We start from the raw sequence: 17,093 nt of genomic DNA, 5'->3' as shown, positions 1-17,093 counted from the left end.
TGGTTTTGATTTTTACTTCTCTTATGACTAGTGATGTTGAATACTTTTTCATATACCTATTGGCCATTTGTATGTCGTCTTAGAGAAATGTCCACTGAGGTCCTTTGCCTATTTTTTGATTGGATTAGCAAATATTCTGATTTTTTATAATGCCAAACTGTTTTCTAGTATACCAACTTCCATTTCCACAAGTAGTGTATAGGAGTTTCTGTGTTCATATTTCCAGATTTATTACTTTTTGCCAATCTAGTCTAAATTGAGATTTTAGGTTTTAGAAAATGTTTGGTTGTGGTCTTAATTTGCATTTCTCTAATTACTAATGAGGTCAAGTATCTTCACATGGGTCTATTGTCATTTACATTTCTTTTGTGAAATGCTTCTTAATATCTTTTGTATATTTTTCTGTCGGGTTGTTTTTTTCTTACTGGTTATAAGAATTCTTGGAAATATTTGGACATTCTAATCTTTTGTGAGTTATATGTGTTACAAATATCTCTCAGTGGCTTATCTTTTTGCTTTTAGGAATCTTTTTATTTAAAAAAGTTCTTAGGTTTGTTGTGGCCGGATTTATCAATATTTTTATGGTTAGTGTATTTGCTGTCTTGTATAAAAAATCTGAGATTTAAAAAAATTCTCCTAAATTTTTGTCTTAAAGTTTTAAAATTTTAGGGTCTGTATCTCAGCTATTTTTTCAAAACTGTGAAGATGGAATTTTGATTACAATAGCATTTAATCAGCTGGGCATGGTGACTTATGCTTGTAATCCTGGCACTTTTGAGAGGCTGAGGCAGGAGGATCACTTGAGTCCAGGAGTTTGAGACCAGCCTAGGCAACAACAGAATGAGACCGAGTCTCTACAAAAAATTAAAAAATTAGCTGGGTGGTGCACACCTGTCATCCCAGCTGCTCAGGATGCTGAGGCAGGAGGTTCACTTGAGCCTGGTAGATTGAGGCTGCGGTGAGCCATGATCATGTCACTACACTCCAGCCTGAGCAACAGAGCAAGACCCTATCTCAGGGGAAAAAAAAATGCACTGAATTTATAGGTCAATTTAGGGAGAATTAACATCATTACAATATTGTCTTTAAGTTCTTAACTATCTATATTTATTATTATTTTTCTGAATATACACACAGATTTCCAGAATAGAACGGATTGTTATTACTTACATACAGCAAAGAATAACTACATGGCTCCCTTCTGTGCCAAGTCTTACCCCAAGAGAAATACCTTGAGAGCTGGCAGGATAAAACCCTACCCATAAGAAGTCTGTATTGTAAATGAGGAGCCGTGAAAACATTTATGCAGGTGTTTATATAGAGGAAAGAAGCAACTGCCTCCTGCTTTCTCCTATTCTGAGAGAGTTCCTTGGAAATCTAAAGAGAAGGATCTTGTGTTCTTTCTCTAACCCTTTGGAATATAGATAAATATTTCCTCTGGAAATATAAGCCCAGAGTCTCCTGCTCCATCAAAGGAAGCACCCTTGGTCCAGGCTCATACTCTCTCCCACCTCACCTTGAAATGTAAACACATAACCTCCAGAAGGTAAATCTGTTAGTTTTCTCACTACTAAATCAGTTATAAGTTACTTTTTAAGACTTTCATTTAGCCCAGGTTTTGGTAAAATTTGTTCAGAAGGGACCAGCTGCAAAAACAAAAGTTTCTCTGCATTCCTGAAGTCTTTTTATTTGTAAACATGATATCTCTCCATATATTTAAAGTTCTTTTAAAATGTTCTTCCATAAAATTTCATACAGAAAAGACTTTCATTTCTTTTCTTGTTTCACTGTATTAGCTAGAACCTCAGTACATTGTTGACTAGAAATGATAGTAGCAGGCATCCCCATCTTGTTCCCTGATTTTAAAGAAATTGCTTCTGATATTTCATCACTAATAATGTTTCCTGTACGTTTTTAATAAATAATTTTTATCAGGTTAAAGAAGTTACCCTCTATTCCTATTTTGTTAATAGCTTTTTATTTAGAATGGGTATTGACTTTATTAAATGTGCCCTTCTGTGTTCTGTTGATATGATTATATGATTCTTGTCTTTTAATAAGTTGGTGTAGCGAGCCAACAATATTTTTCTAATATTAAGCCACTGTTACATTTCTGGGTGAAGCCCAAATTTCTTATAATACTGTGATAGTATAGATAACATTTATGTAGCAAATATCTGTTCTAATAACACTGTTCTGAATGCTTTGCATATATTAAATTATTTAATCTCCATCACAGCCCCATGAGTTCGGTGTTATTCTCATTTTATGAATGGTGAGACCAATCACAGAGAAGTTAGTTCACTTGCTCAAGGTCATAGAAATAGAAAGTGGTGGAGCTAGATTTTCAGCACAAGGAGTTTAGCTCCAGACTTCATGCATATCTACTTTATATGTCACTGGAACTGATTTACTAATTTTTAAAAACGATTTTCACATTTGTTTTTATAAGTGAGATTGGTGTGTTATTTTTTTTCCTCTTTTCTTTTTTTTGATATTCAGATTATACAGGTCTCATAGAAAGAGTTGAATTGCATTGCTTCTTTTTCTCATGGACCAATGAGTTATTTATAAGTGTCTTTTAAAATTTTCAGTGTATGGAGTTTTATCTTTTTTGTTGACTTCAATTTAGTTGCAGTGTCATTACAGAACTTGCTGTATGTGGTATCTCTGTTCTTTGAAATCTACTGAGACTTGCTTCATGGTGTAGCCTGTTCCATTCAATATGTGTTCTTGAAAATAGTTTGTGTTCCAATTTAGAGAGCAAGCTTCTGTGTACGAAGCTTTTCAGATCGTCTTTATATTCACTTTTTTTTTGCCTACTTGGTTTATCTGTTAATGACTAAGAAATTAAAATTTTTCATTATAGTGATGTTTACCAATTTTTCTCTGAAGTTCTAACAGTTTCTTTTTAATGATTTTGAGACTCTCTTATAGAATGCACAAAAGTTTAGTATAGTATTTCTTCTTAGTGTATTGAATTTTGTCATTATGTAGTGATATTCCTTATCCTCAGTAATACTTTTTCTACTGAAGTCAAGATTTCATTTCATAATCCAATATAATAGATGGCCTTTAACTGGTTACTAATGTATATGGATGTGTTTCTACTATCTTTTGTTTTCTGTTTGTCATGATTTTTGCATGCTGCTTTTTATTTCCTTTCTTCCCTTCTCAAAAGATTTTAACTGTGGTAAAATATGTATAACATGAAATTACCATCTAAATTTTCAAGTGCACAGTTAAGTAATGTCAAGTATATTTACATTGTTGTGCAGCAGTCTCCAGAACTCTTTTTGTTTGCAAAATCATTTATGTCTTCTTCACTGAAATTTGTTGTTGTTGTTGTTGACATTTTAGTTTACTCTCTAGTCTTTTGGTGGTTACTCTTGGCTTCTACCATGTGTATTAACCAAGTTTAAGTTAAATATCTTAAAACTATTTCCCACAAACAATTTAAAGACGTTTAATTTTACAGATTGAGTATCCCTTATCTGAAATGCTTGGGACCAGCATTTGGATTTTGGAATATTTGCATTATACCAGTTGAGTATTTCTAACCCGAAAATCCAAAATCTGAAATGCTCCAGTGAGCATTTCCTTTGAACATCATGTTGGCACTCAAAATGTTTTGGATTTTGAAACATTTCAGATTGCAATTTTTTTGGATTAGGGATATTCAAGCTGTATTACCTCTTTACAACTTTCTTTATGTGTTGTTACTGGCCAGTATTTTAGCTGTATCTTTTGTTTACTGTACAAAGTTAACATTTTTATAGTGTAATCTTACATACACATTTGTTTACATTCACATTCATGTTAACCATTTTATTAGCTCTTCATTTCTCTTGCATTAGATCTCTAAAATCTTTTTTTTTTCCTGAAATAAAGCTTTACTGGTTCCTTTAGTGCAGATCTGATGATGGTAAGCTCTGTCAGTTCTGTTTATATGAAGCCTCAGACTTGAAAAGTAATTTTTTGGGTATATAATTTTAATTATCTTCTCATATCTTTGAAAATATTTTACCCTGTTTCTGTTGCTGTTGTTACTTCTTCAGTGTCTGTTCTTAGTCTAATTTTCCTCCTCCCCGCCTTATTTGAGGATGAGGAATGGGTGATTTGTCTTTTTTTCCCTCTGATTTCTTTACGGTCTTTTATTTCTCTTTGGTATTGCCCAGTGTCATTTTTTGAACACTTCTGGTTTGGATTTTTTAAATTTTTTCTTGATTCATAAATGTAGAGCTTCCTGTGGTGATGGATGAATGTCTTTAATTTTAACATTTATATTTTTTCATTTCCTTTTTTTTTTTTTTTTTTGAGGTGGAGTCTCACTGTATTTCCCAAGCTAGAGTGCAATGGAGTGATCTCAGCTCCCTGCAGCCTCAGCCTCCCAGGCTCAAGTCATCTTCCCACCTTGGTAGCTAGGACTATAGGCGCATACCATCATACCTGGCCATTTTTTTTTTTTTTGCATTGTTATTTTTTCATAGAGATAAGGTCTCACAATGTCACCTAGGCTGATCTTGAACTCCTTGGCTCAAGCAATCCTCCTGCCTCAGCCTCCCAAAGTGCTGGGATTATAGATGAGAGCAACTGTGCCTGGCCTTATGTTTTCTATTTCTAAATGTTCCATACAATTCTTCTATAAATCTGCTTGGTCATTTTTAATAGCCTTTTGTCATTTTTTCATTTTTATTATTTCATCTTTTATTCCTTTAAACATTTCAGATGTAGCAATTTTGTGTTGATATCTAATTATTTTAATTCCAAGATACCTTTGATGTTTATTGTTTTTGTTGTTTGATTGTGGTGCTTTGTTCTTTGAGTATTTTGGAATCTGTGGTTGTGAGCTCACTCTTGTTTGTTCTTAATATGTGAAAAATTCAGATTTCATTGCAGTTCTTTTCCCCAAGGAAAATTTGCATTTCCTTTTGCTGGGAGGCAGGTAGTGGTACTGCCCTGAGTCCACTTTAGCTCTCCTATAAGTTTCTCACTTCAATTAGGGAGTCTCCGGTGTAGTTTCTATCTCCTCGCTTCTGGCTTGAGGCGTAGCCTCCACGTCAAGGGCAACGCTTGTTTTTTATGAAAACAACCTCACAAATATTTATTAAATTTCACAAATATTTATTTTGACCATCATATCGTTTATTCCTAAATATTTTCCTCATTTCTGGAAACTAAGGTACTATAAGGTTAAATGAGCACCTCCCGTGCATTTACTATATTAGCATAAGGAATTGAGACTATATCAGGACACCATGCCATTAATATCTGTTCAGAAGTAGTTTATTTCTTTTAATTTGTCCTAAGGTGAATAATTTTGGCTCTTCTTGACTTAATAATAGCTATTCTGATGGCCAAATTTGGTCTCTAGGTTGCAGAATTGGTAACTTATATTCTTTTTACAAAACTGTAGGAACTAGTCCAGGCTAGTGAGCGATTAAAAAACCAATCCAAAGAGCTGAAAGACGCACACTGTCAGAGGAAACTGGCCATGCAGGAATTCATGGAGATCAATGAGCGGCTAACAGAATTGCACACCCAAAAACAGAAACTTGCTCGCCATGTCCGAGATAAGGAAGAAGAGGTGGACCTGGTGATGCAAAAAGTTGAAAGCTTAAGGCAAGAACTGCGCAGAACAGAAAGAGCCAAAAAAGAGGTTAGTAGTCAGGCAAATTTTGTAGTGCCCATGGGATAGTGATTAAAGCTGCTTTTTGAGACTAGTAATACCATATATAATTTTTTCTTTAATATTTTTAAAGTTATTTTTATAGTTTGTTAATATTATTTAATATGGATTTAAACATTTGAATTATCTTCCTGTTACAAGGTAAATTCTCATTGGGATAAATGTTTTGTTTGGAAAAAAATTATAACCATGAATTTTTTCATGCTTTTTTCATTCTGTTTTAAAGCTGGAAGTTCATACAGAAGCTCTAGCTGCTGAAGCATCTAAAGACAGGAAACTACGTGAGCAGAGTGAGCACTATTCCAAGCAACTGGAAAATGAATTGGAGGGACTGAAGGTATCTTTTGACTTCACATTTATGAAGCTTAATTTTCTTCTCTTTAGACTTGTTAGGAGTGTTAGCTTATATACTGTATTCAGTGTGCAGTGAAAACTAGCCATTCTTCAAACCTAGTATTCATAATTCTCGTTCTTACCAGTAGGAAACTAATACAGATTTCTTAATTATGCTGAAGAAAATGGAGGACTATGTTTAGTGGGAAATATGAATCTATCAGGAAGAAGTTAGAATGTTTATGAAGGACTGCCTACCTACACAAGATGTACTGGTAATCTGCATGAGAGTCATGGTTAGATATCCAGACCCTCTATATATCTCATAAATGACTCAGGAGAAGCTCAGGGGTAGCTTTGCAGACACTTGTGTTTGTTAGGATAAGATGATAATGGGCATAGTCTAAAACATCTCAGCAGAAGGTGCTTTGCAAGGGAAATCCTTGAGCCGTTCTGGAGTCAGACTACCTATTCTTAACTTCTTGCTTTCACCAGTTACTTGCTGTATAACGTGTAACATTGGACAGAACATTATGGGGCTGGGCACAGTGGCTCATGCCTGTAATCCCAACACTTTCGGAGGCCGGGATGGGCAGATCACCTGAGGTCAGGAGTTCGAGACCAGCCTGACCAACATGGCAAAACCCCATCTCTACTAAAAATACAAAATTAGCCAGGCGTGGTGCGCATGCCTATAATCCCAGCTACTCAGGAGGCCAAGGCAGGAGAATTGCTTGAACCCGGGAGGCGGAGGTTGCAGTGAGTCTAGGTCTCACCATTGCACTCCAGCCTGGGCAAGAGCGAAATTCCATCTTAAACAAAACAAAACAAAACAACATTTAACCTCATTATACTTTAATTTTCTCATCTATAAAACTATTTCATGTCAAAAGTACATACATACATTTGTAAGCTGACACATTAAAAGTGTTCAGTAACTGTTAGTGTAATAGTATTATGTATATTACAGTGAGTGAATTAAGATCAAATTGACGTGATATTTTTACCATACTAAGTAATAGTCTGAATGTGGTATCTGCCTTTTATCTTTTTTGACTCGAAACTTTTTCCATCCTGTTTCCTCTGCTATATCTGTCAGCCCCTATTTCACCTACTTCTTTTAGGACCATGCTTAGTCTAGTGTCTAATTATCCATAACATGTAAGAATCATACTCCTTAAAATCTACATATTCCTTCTGTACTGCTTCTTGGAATTCTGTTAATACCTGTAGCTTAGCTGTTATTGTAATTATTTATTTGCAGATCTGTATATTTCCAACTAAACCGTGACCTAGCTTATTGAAAACACAGACAGATATATTGTTAATTTGGCCCTGGCAAAGGACCAGATATTTAACTGTTAAGTTATGAATGAATCATGTGGTAGAATTGGTCAGAACTTACTTTTTCTGACAATTGAATTTCAGTGGTTGCATGTCAAATTCCTTTGCTGTAAATAGAAATATAAACTCTTGATTTTATTCTTGTTTTTGTTTTGGGAGTTTGTTTTAGTTCATCATGAATTCATAGTCCTGGTTAGCTTTACGAAATAGAGATGTGTCTTCTATATACACCTGTACCTCTAGAGCAGGATTAGTATATAGAAGTAATTACATCACCATCCCAGATACTTTTCAGTCAGGGCCTGCTTTGTTTCCAGCACTATTCTAGGTGCTTTGGATGATAAGAATAATAAAGTACAAACTGGAAGAAATCTTAGGCATTATTTTTACTTGAGAAAATTGAGGCTCAGGAGAGTTAAATATTTTATAGTCATAAGCAATAGAGTACAATGTAAACCCAGGTTTTCTAGCTTTCATTCACATGTTTTATCTAATAGTTTGCTTTTTATTTTTTTCTACAATAAACGTTACTTCATTGGAAACTCTGTATCATGTTTACCTACTTGCCAAACACATCTCTGTGTCATTTAGAAATTTGAGATAATATAACACCTACCTAGTAAATAAGTTAATGCATTTAACATGTATAGGCCAGAACCTGGCACATAGTAAAGGGTTAAAACATATTTTGGCCCTTTTAAAGATTGTAGGAATCTTCACTTCATTGAGAATACTTTTGACAGACTTAAAGAGAGAAATAGCCCTCCAAAAAGAGTTAAAAACTTCAATATCTCACTTCCAGTAATGGATAGAACATATACACACAAGATCAATAAGGATATTGAGGTCGTGAACACCACTATAACCAACTAGACCTAACAGATACAGAGTCAGCCCTTCATATCCATGAGTTCTGCATTTGTGGATTCAACCAACCATGGATCAAAAATATTTGGAGGAAGAAAATTAGATGCGTGCATTTGTACTGAACATGTACAGATGATTTTTCTTGTCATTATTCCAAATGTAAAACCTACTTATATAGCATTTATATCACATTAGGTATTGTAAGTACAGATCGTGACGTTTTGATCAGCCACAGACTGCATATACACAACAATGGTCCCGTAAGATTATAACGGAGTTGGAAAAATTCCTATCATCTAGTAACGTCTTGATGATCTTGACCCTGTGTAAACCCTATATTAATGTATGTGTTTGTGTCTTAATTTTTAACAAAAACGTTTCAAAAGTAAAACAAATAAAAATTTTACAAATAGAAAAAAACTTATAGAAAATTGATATAAAGAAAGATAGCCAGGTGTGGTGGCTCATGCCTGTAATCCCAACACTTTGGGAGGCTGAGGTAGGTGGATCACTTGAGGCCAGGAGTTCGAGACCAGCCTGGCCAACATGGTGAAACCCCGTCTCTACTAAAAATACAAAAATTAGCTGAGCGTGGTGGCGCGTGCCTGTAATCCCAGCTACCCTGGTGGCTGAGGCACGAGAATCACCTGGACCTGGGAGGCAGAGATTGCAGTAAGCTGAGATTGAGCCACTGTACTCCAGCCTGGATGACAGAGTGAGACTCTGTCTCAAAAAAAAAGATACATTTTTGTACATCTGTACAATGTGTTTGTTTTAAGTGTTACTACAGAAAAGTTCAGAAAGTTTTAAAATAGTAAATAGCTTATAAAGGTATAGTAAGCCAAGTTTATTATTGGATAAATAAAATTTTTAAAATAGTGTATCCGAAGTATAAAGTGTTTATCAGGTCTCCAGTAGTGTACAGTAATGTCCTAGGCCTTCATGTTCACTCACCAGTCACTAACTCATCCAGGCCAACTTCCAGTCCTGTAAGTTCCATTCATAATGCTCTACATGACATACCATTTTTTATTTTTTATACCATACTTTTATACCATATTTATATGTGACATACCATTTTTTATCTTTTATATGATATTTTTACTGTATCTTTTCTATATTTAGAGACACAGGTGTTTACTGTTGTGTTGCAGTTCCCTGCAGTATTCAGGACAGTACCATACTGTACAGGTTTGTAACCTGAGAGCAATAGGCTATACCCTATATCCTAGGTGTGTAGTAGGCTGTACCATCTAGGTTTGTGGAAGTACAATTTATGTTCACACAAGGACAAAATCACCTAATGAGATGTATTTCTCAGAATATATCCCTGTCGTTTAGCAATATGTGACTGTAATCTAGAGGTAATTTAAAGTATGTGGGAGGATGTGTGTAGGTTGTATGCAAACACTGTACCATTTTATATATGAGACTTGAGCATCCATGGATTTTAGGTATTCAAGTGGGGTCCTGGAACCAGTGCCCTATGGATACTGAGAGACAACCATGTATAGAACTTTTCACCCAACAACAGCAAAATACACATTCTTTTAAAGTACACATGGCAGATTCTCCAGGATAGACCATATGTTAGGCCAAAAAACATTTTAGTAAATGGAAGAAGATTGAAGTCGTATGAGGTCTCATCTCCAACCACAGTGGAATTACAGGAAAAAAAAAACTTGGAATGTTCAAAAATATGTTGAAATTAATGAACACACTCTTAAGCAACCATAGGTCAAAGAATAAATCACCAGAGAAATTAGAAAATACATGAATGAAAATGAAAATACAATACACCAGAACTTACAGGATGCCATAAAGGCAGTGCTCAAGAGAGAAATTTATAGCTGTAAATGCCTGTATTAAAAAGAAGGACTAGCCGGGCGCGGTGGCTCACGCTTGTAATCCCAGCACTTTGGGAGGCCGAGGCGGGCGGATCACGAGGTCAGGAGATCGAGACCATGGTGAAACCCCGTCTCTACTAAAAATACAAAAAATTAGCCGGGCGTGGTGGCGGGCGCCTGTAGTCCCAGCTACTCGGAGAGGCTGAGGCAGGAGAATGGCGTGAACCCGGGAGGCGGAGCTTGCAGTGAGCCGAGATCGTGCCACTGCACTCCAGCCCAGGCGACAGAGCGAGACTCCGTCTCAAAAAAAAAAAAAAAAAAAAAAAAAAAAAAAAAAAAAAAAAAAAAAAAAAAAGAAGGACTAAAAGGGAAGAAGGTAAAAATCAATAACCTAACTTTATACCTTAAGGTACTAGAAAAAGAAGAGCAAACTGAATCCAAAGATAGCAGAAGGAATGAAATAATAAAGATTAGAGCACAGCTAAATAAAATAAAGACTAGAAAATAATAGAATCAATAAAACAAAAAGTTAGTTGGTTAGAAGTCAACAAAATTGACAAACCTTTAATTAGACTAACCCTTTCCCAATAAAAAGAGCTAAAGAGAGAGAGAGAGAGACACTGCAAATAACTAAAACCAGAAGTATAAGGGAAAATTTTATTACTGACCAACAGAAAACAAAAGAATTATAAGAGGAACAACTGTATGCCAACAGAGTAGATAACCTAGATGAAATGGACAAGTTCTTAGAAGGGTACAAATAACCCACTATGACTCATGGCAAAATAGAAAATCTCTGCAGACCTATAACAAGTAAAGACATTGAATCAGTAATCAAAAACCTTCTGACAGACCCTCCCGCACTCCACAGTCCCACTGCAGCGGCTTGTTAAAAAAAGACAGGCAACCTTCTGACAAAGAAAACTCCAAGACCACACCACTTCACTAGTGAATTGAACCAAACACTTAAAGAAAAAGTAACACCAATCCTTCCCAAACTCTTTTTTGAGAAGGCACCTGTCGTCCCAGCTATCCGGGAGCTGAGGTAGAAGGAAGACTTCGGAGGTCGTGACTTCAGTGAGCCATGATTGGGCCACTGCACTCCAGCCTGGGTGACAGAGTGAGACCCTGTCTCAAAAAGAAAGGAACTTGAGACTTGAGCTTAAAATAAATTCACCCAAGTTCCAGGCTGCAAGATCAACACACAGCAGTCAGTTGTGTTTCTGTAAGCCAGCAACGAACAATCTGCAAAGAATGTTAAGAAAGCAATTGCACTTAACAATTGCACCTAAAACTATTCACAATAGCAAAGACTTGGAACCAACCCAAATGTCCAACAACGGTAGACTGGATGAAGAAAATGTGGCACATATACACCATGGAATACTGTGCAGCCATAAAAAATGATGAGTTCATGTCCTTTGTAGGGACATGGATGAAACTGGAAACCATCATTCTCAGTAAACTATCGCAAGGACAAAAAACCACACACTGCATGTTCTCACTCATAGGTGGGAATTGAACAATGAGAACTCATGGACACAGGAAGGGGAACATCACACTCCGGGGACTGTTGTGGGTTGGGGGGAGTGGGGAGGGACAGCATTAGGAGATATACCTAATGCTAAATGACGAGTTAATGGGTGCAGCAAACCAACATGGCACATGGATACATATGTAACAAACCTGCACATTGTGCACATGTACCCTAAAACCTAAAGTATAATAATAAATAATAATAATAATAAAAGTATCATCAGATAATTCTAAAAAAAAAAAAAAAGAATAAAATCCCTTGGAACACATTTAACCAACTAAAAATGACAAAACATTGCCGAAAGGAATTAAAGAAGATCTTAATAAATGGAAAGACATTTCATGTTTATGAATAGTGGGATTTAATATTGTTAAGATGCAGTACTACTAGCTAAAGTTATGTACAGCTTCAACTCAGTCCCTATCAAAATTCAAAGTCTTTTTTGCAGAAATAAAAAGCTGATCCTCAAATTCATATGGAATTGCAAAGGACCTGGACAGCCAAAACAATCATAAAAAAAGACAAAGTTGGAGGACTCATACTTCAGAACTTACTACAAAGTTACAGTAATCAAAACAGTGTGGTACTGTCATAAAGATAGATGTACAGACCAATAAAATACAGTTAAGAATACAGAAGTAAATGCATGTATCCAGGGCCAATTAATTTTTGACAAATGTACTAAGTCCATTCAATGGGGAAAGAATAGTTTCTACAGATGTTTTGGGACAACTGAATATTAACCTACAAAATAATGAAATTGGTCACCTGCATCACACCAGTTATACAAATTAACTCAAATTGGATCAGCAACTGAAATCTTGTAGCTACAACTATAAAACTCTCATAAAACCTTGGATTTGATGATGGATTCTTAGAAATAATACTGAAAGAAGAATTAACACCAATCCTTCTCAAACTCTTGTTAAAATAGAAGAGGAGGAAACACTTCCTAACTTTCTGTGAAGCTGGCATTACCCTGAATATCAAAGCGAGACAAAAAAAATCACAAAATTACAGACCAATATTTCTTATTAATACAGATGCATAAATAACAAAAAAAAATTTATAAATTGGGCTTTATCAAAATTAAAACTTAATGTGTATGGTATCAAAGGACATAAGAAAGTAAAAATACAGCTTAAGGAATGCAAGAAAATATTTGCAAATCATGTATATGATAACAATTTAATATCCAGATTATATAAAGAACTACAGCTCTACAACAGAAAGACAACTCAATCAAAAAATGGGCAAAAGACTTAAATAGACATTTCTCCAGAGAAGATATATATAAATGGCCAATAAGCAAATTAAAAAATGCTCAACATTGCTAATCACTAGGGGAATGCAAATTAAAGCCAAAATGAGATACCACTTCATATGTACTGGGATAGCTAAAATTAAAAAGAAAGAAAAAAGAAAGTGGGTCTTAACAAGAAGGTAGAGAATTGAAACGCTTATATGTTGCTAATGAAAGTATAAAATAATGTAGCCACTTTTGAAAACAATGTGGTGGTTCCTCAAAAAGTCAAACAGAACTACCACATGAACCAGCCATTCCTCTCCTAGGTATATACCCAAAATATTTGAACATAGGAACTCTAATAGATACTTTACACAAGTGTTTATTGAAGTATTATTACAGTAGCCAAAAGGTGGAAACAATCCAAGTGTTCATCAACAGATACATAAAGGAAATGTGGTATATAAATACAATGGAGTATCATTTATCTGCGAAAAGGAATGAAGTCATGATACATACTACAACGTTGCTGAATCTCGAAAACGTACTAAGTAAAAGAAGCCAGACACAACAGGACAAATACTATATGATTCCACTTATATGAAATATTTAGAATAGGCAAATTCAGGCCCGATGCAGTGGCCCATGACTGTAATCCCAGCACTTTGGGAGGCCGAGGCAGGAGGATTACTTGAGCCCAGGAGTTCAAAACCAGCCTGGGCAACAGAGTGAGACCCCATCTCTACAGAAAATTAAGAAATTAGCTGGGCACGGTGGTAGATGCCTGTAGTCCTAGCTACTCAGGAGGCTGAGGTGGGAGGATTGCTTGAGCCCAGGAGGTCGAGGCTACAGTGAGTCATGATTGTGCCACTGCACTCCAGCCTGGACAACAGAGTGAGACCCTGTCTCTAAAAAAAATAAAATAAAATAGGCAAATTCATAGATACAAAGTAGAATAGAGGTTACCAGGGTTTGCGTGGAGTGGGGAACAGGGAGCTAATTCTTAATGGTTACAGAATTTTTTGTTGAAATGATGAAAAAATTTTGGAAATAGATACTGGTGATACTTATACAACATTGCAAATGTAATTAATGCCATTGAATTGTACATGTAAAATGGTTAAAATGGAAAATTTTGTTGTATGTTGTTTTACCACTTAAAAACTATTAATGCAGTATAACAAGATAATTGAATTTTACACTTTTAAATGAGCGATTTGTATGATATGTGAATTATATTTCAATAAAAACAATTTTTAAGGAAAACTTTTAAGTTGTTACATATGATGCTGTGATGCTACTAGAGGTATTTTTTTTCCCTATTGTGTTAGTTTGTTGGGGATGCTGTTGCAAAGTACCACACACTGGGTGGCTTAAAACACAGAAGTGTCTCAGCTCTGGAAGCTAGAAGTTCAAAATCAAGATATTGGTACAGTTGGCTTCTGGTGGCATGCTGACAGTCTTTGGCATTGCTTGGCTTGTAAGATACATCACCCTGATCTCTGCTTTCATGTTCACATGGAGTTCTCCCTGTGTGTCTGTGTCCAGATTTCTCCTTTTATAAGGATGCAGTCTTAATGAATTAGGGGTGTGCCTTACCGTTTTGATTCGATTTACCTCTTAAACCATATTTTAAAATAAAGTTACATTCTGAAGTACTGGTGGTTAGGGCTTCAACATAGATAGGAATTTGAGGGTAACACAGTTCAACCCATACACTTACATTTTTCGCTTAATAGTGTAATAAGCATTTTTACTTTCATTACTAAATTGTCACAAACATAATTTTAATGATTTTAAGTAGTTCAAGAAGAATTTTCCCCCCAGGTGGGGGGAGAGGGGAGGGACAGCATTAGGAGATATACCTAATGCTAAATGACGAGTTAATGGGTGCAGCACACCAACATGGCACATGGATACATATATAACAAACCTGCACATTGTGCACATGTACCCTAAAACTTAAAGTATAATAATAATAATAAAGAATTTTCACATACCTAGTTATTTCTATTTGTTATTACAAAATTATCACAAACATAATTTTAGTGATTATAAATAATTCAAGAAGACTATCCGCATAACCAGTTTTCTATTGTTACCTTTAAAAATTCTTTGCAGTATTATAATTGCCAAAAACACCTTTATGCACTGCTTTTTCTGTATAATTTTCTTAGAACAGGCACCTAGAAACGAAGTTAGCGATTATTTTAAGGCTAATTTATGTGATGAATCCCACAGATCTTTGCAAATATGAGAGGCAAAAAAAGTTGTACCTCTTTATTTCTTGGTTTATTAGTGGATTGTTTATTAATCATATTTTCTGTTCGTAAATTCTCTATTTGCTAATTTAATTTAGTAGTCAATGTTTTTCTTACCAATTCATAAAACTCTCTGCAGAGTAAAAATTTTACTTTTTAAAGTATTTTCAGCAACTATTTAACCAATTTATCATGTATCCCTTAATTTTGATCTTGTTTCTTTTTAAAATCATAGAAGATTTGTTGGTTTTTCTCAGTGTTTCTTCTTTTGCTTCAAAGCTTGGCTTGTCCTCCTCCTCTCAGAGTTTTGATAAGTATTTAATTCTGCTTTCTTTTGGATGTTTGTTGGGTCTAAAAATAATTAACTGTGTATTAGGAGTTTGTTTTGCTAAATGGTATGACATGAGATTGATTTTTGTTATTTTACTGCTAACTGGTGATTCCAATTTCATTTATTAATCATTGCCTTACCCAATGACTGAAGATGTCTAATATATTGAATTAAATTATTTCGGGAAGCAGATTTGTCACAGTGATACTTTAGTAAAGAGTTATAGTATGTTTTAATATTTGAAAAGTATATTTTCCCGTTCACCCCTTGGTATTTTCTTTGACATTTTTACCAGTTTATTCTTATCCACGGAGTAGAAACATGTCTCCATGACCTTCTATCCCCACATTTATAAAGAACTTTTAATTAGAATTATGTGGAAGATAACATGAAAAATATTGAATATGTACATTTAATCTTCCCTTTTAAATACTTTGTTTCAAGACTTGTAGGTTTCTCATATAAATCAGAAATTTCTCACTATTATCCTTCAATTAACAATGAAATTTTTGTTATGTTTATTGCTTATTTTAATATCTGGAAGTATTGATTTGTGTTTATCTTATGCTATTGCTTTACTCAACTCTGTCAATTCTAACACATTTTACCAGATTTATTTGTATTTTCTGGGTGAACAATTAAATAGAAATGATAAAGATATTATTTTTCTTTACAATATTCATTTTTTTAATTATTTTACATGTTGGTCAGAGAGACAATTTTATATGCTGGTCTGAAATGAATGTTGCATAAGAGTGATAATGGAAGACATCCTTTTTGTTGATATTTCTGAATTTACTTGATGTATCTCTGATGTTTCACCATAAATAGTATTTTGATAGCTCAAAATGGATACTTTTAAATTAAAAGAATTACTGTATTATTTTTTATGTAATGGTTTTATTGTGGGACTTAGAGTAGTATTTGGAATTATTACTGGATTTTATAAAATGCTATTGGGTAGGGGTACATACTGAGATTATCATTTGGATTTTTAAATACTGAGGTTATCATTTGGATTTTAAAATTTAATCTATTAAAATCATTTTATGACACATTTATTAGTAAGTTTGCTGACATTAAATTATCTTCAGCGCCTGCAGTAAAACCTATTATTTCTTGGTAGGTTTTTCTTTTTTACAGATGGTTTAATAATATCATTCGTGTTCTATTTGGCTTTTCACATTCTTATCAATAAGTGATAGGCATCTATAACCATAATTGTTGGTATCTTTATTAGGTTTTGATTTCAGGGGAATTTTTTTTTTTCTTGAAACTTACTGTACATGCTGCTGCCATCCCAACAGTCATCACAATAAACAGAACATCAAACTAAAAGTGTTGTTTTCTTTAAGTAGTTAGAAAAATGCAAAAATAGTATGGGTCAGTGGTAAGTGCCACAGATGTCAATTTAGTCATCATTTTCATAGTGATGCTTAAGAGCAAGAATCTGCCTTGCTCTGGTTCTTCTCAAGTTAAGCAGACTTTTGCATGTTAGGCTGCCTCATAAACCATTGGACGATCTGGATCTGGCACATGAAGAGTATTTTTTCGATAAATGGTTAGTATTGCAGTGGACACGCCAGGGCTATTTCTCTGGCCCACGTCACTCCCTTTGCTCTTTTTAAATTATATACT

General features: G+C 34.6%; 1 protein-coding gene across 20 annotated transcripts in view; it reads left to right on the top strand.

Annotated features, from left to right (window-relative positions):
• Positions 1-17,093, top strand: part of CDC42BPA (CDC42 binding protein kinase alpha) — a 313,445-nt gene that overhangs the window by 186,028 nt on the left and 110,324 nt on the right. For 18 of the 20 annotated variants that reach the window (XR_008649731.2, XM_055235020.2, XM_055235019.2 and 15 more), the window contains exons 13-14: positions 5,417-5,659; positions 5,916-6,026. Coding sequence is in view for 19 of the 20 variants with exons in the window: in XM_055235020.2 (XP_055090995.1) it covers positions 5,417-5,659; positions 5,916-6,026 (354 nt within the window). In the remaining variant the exon portion in view is untranslated. The remainder of the gene's footprint in view (positions 1-5,416; positions 5,660-5,915; positions 6,027-17,093) is intronic. The other 2 variants (XM_055235029.2, XM_055235037.2) reach the window with 1 other exon arrangement.

Source organism: Symphalangus syndactylus, chromosome 19 (assembly GCF_028878055.3).
Source record: "Symphalangus syndactylus isolate Jambi chromosome 19, NHGRI_mSymSyn1-v2.1_pri, whole genome shotgun sequence".
Lineage (NCBI taxonomy): Eukaryota > Metazoa > Chordata > Mammalia > Primates > Hylobatidae > Symphalangus > Symphalangus syndactylus.
Note: the sequence above shows the minus strand (reverse complement) of the source record. Positions and strands in the feature narration are given on the sequence as shown.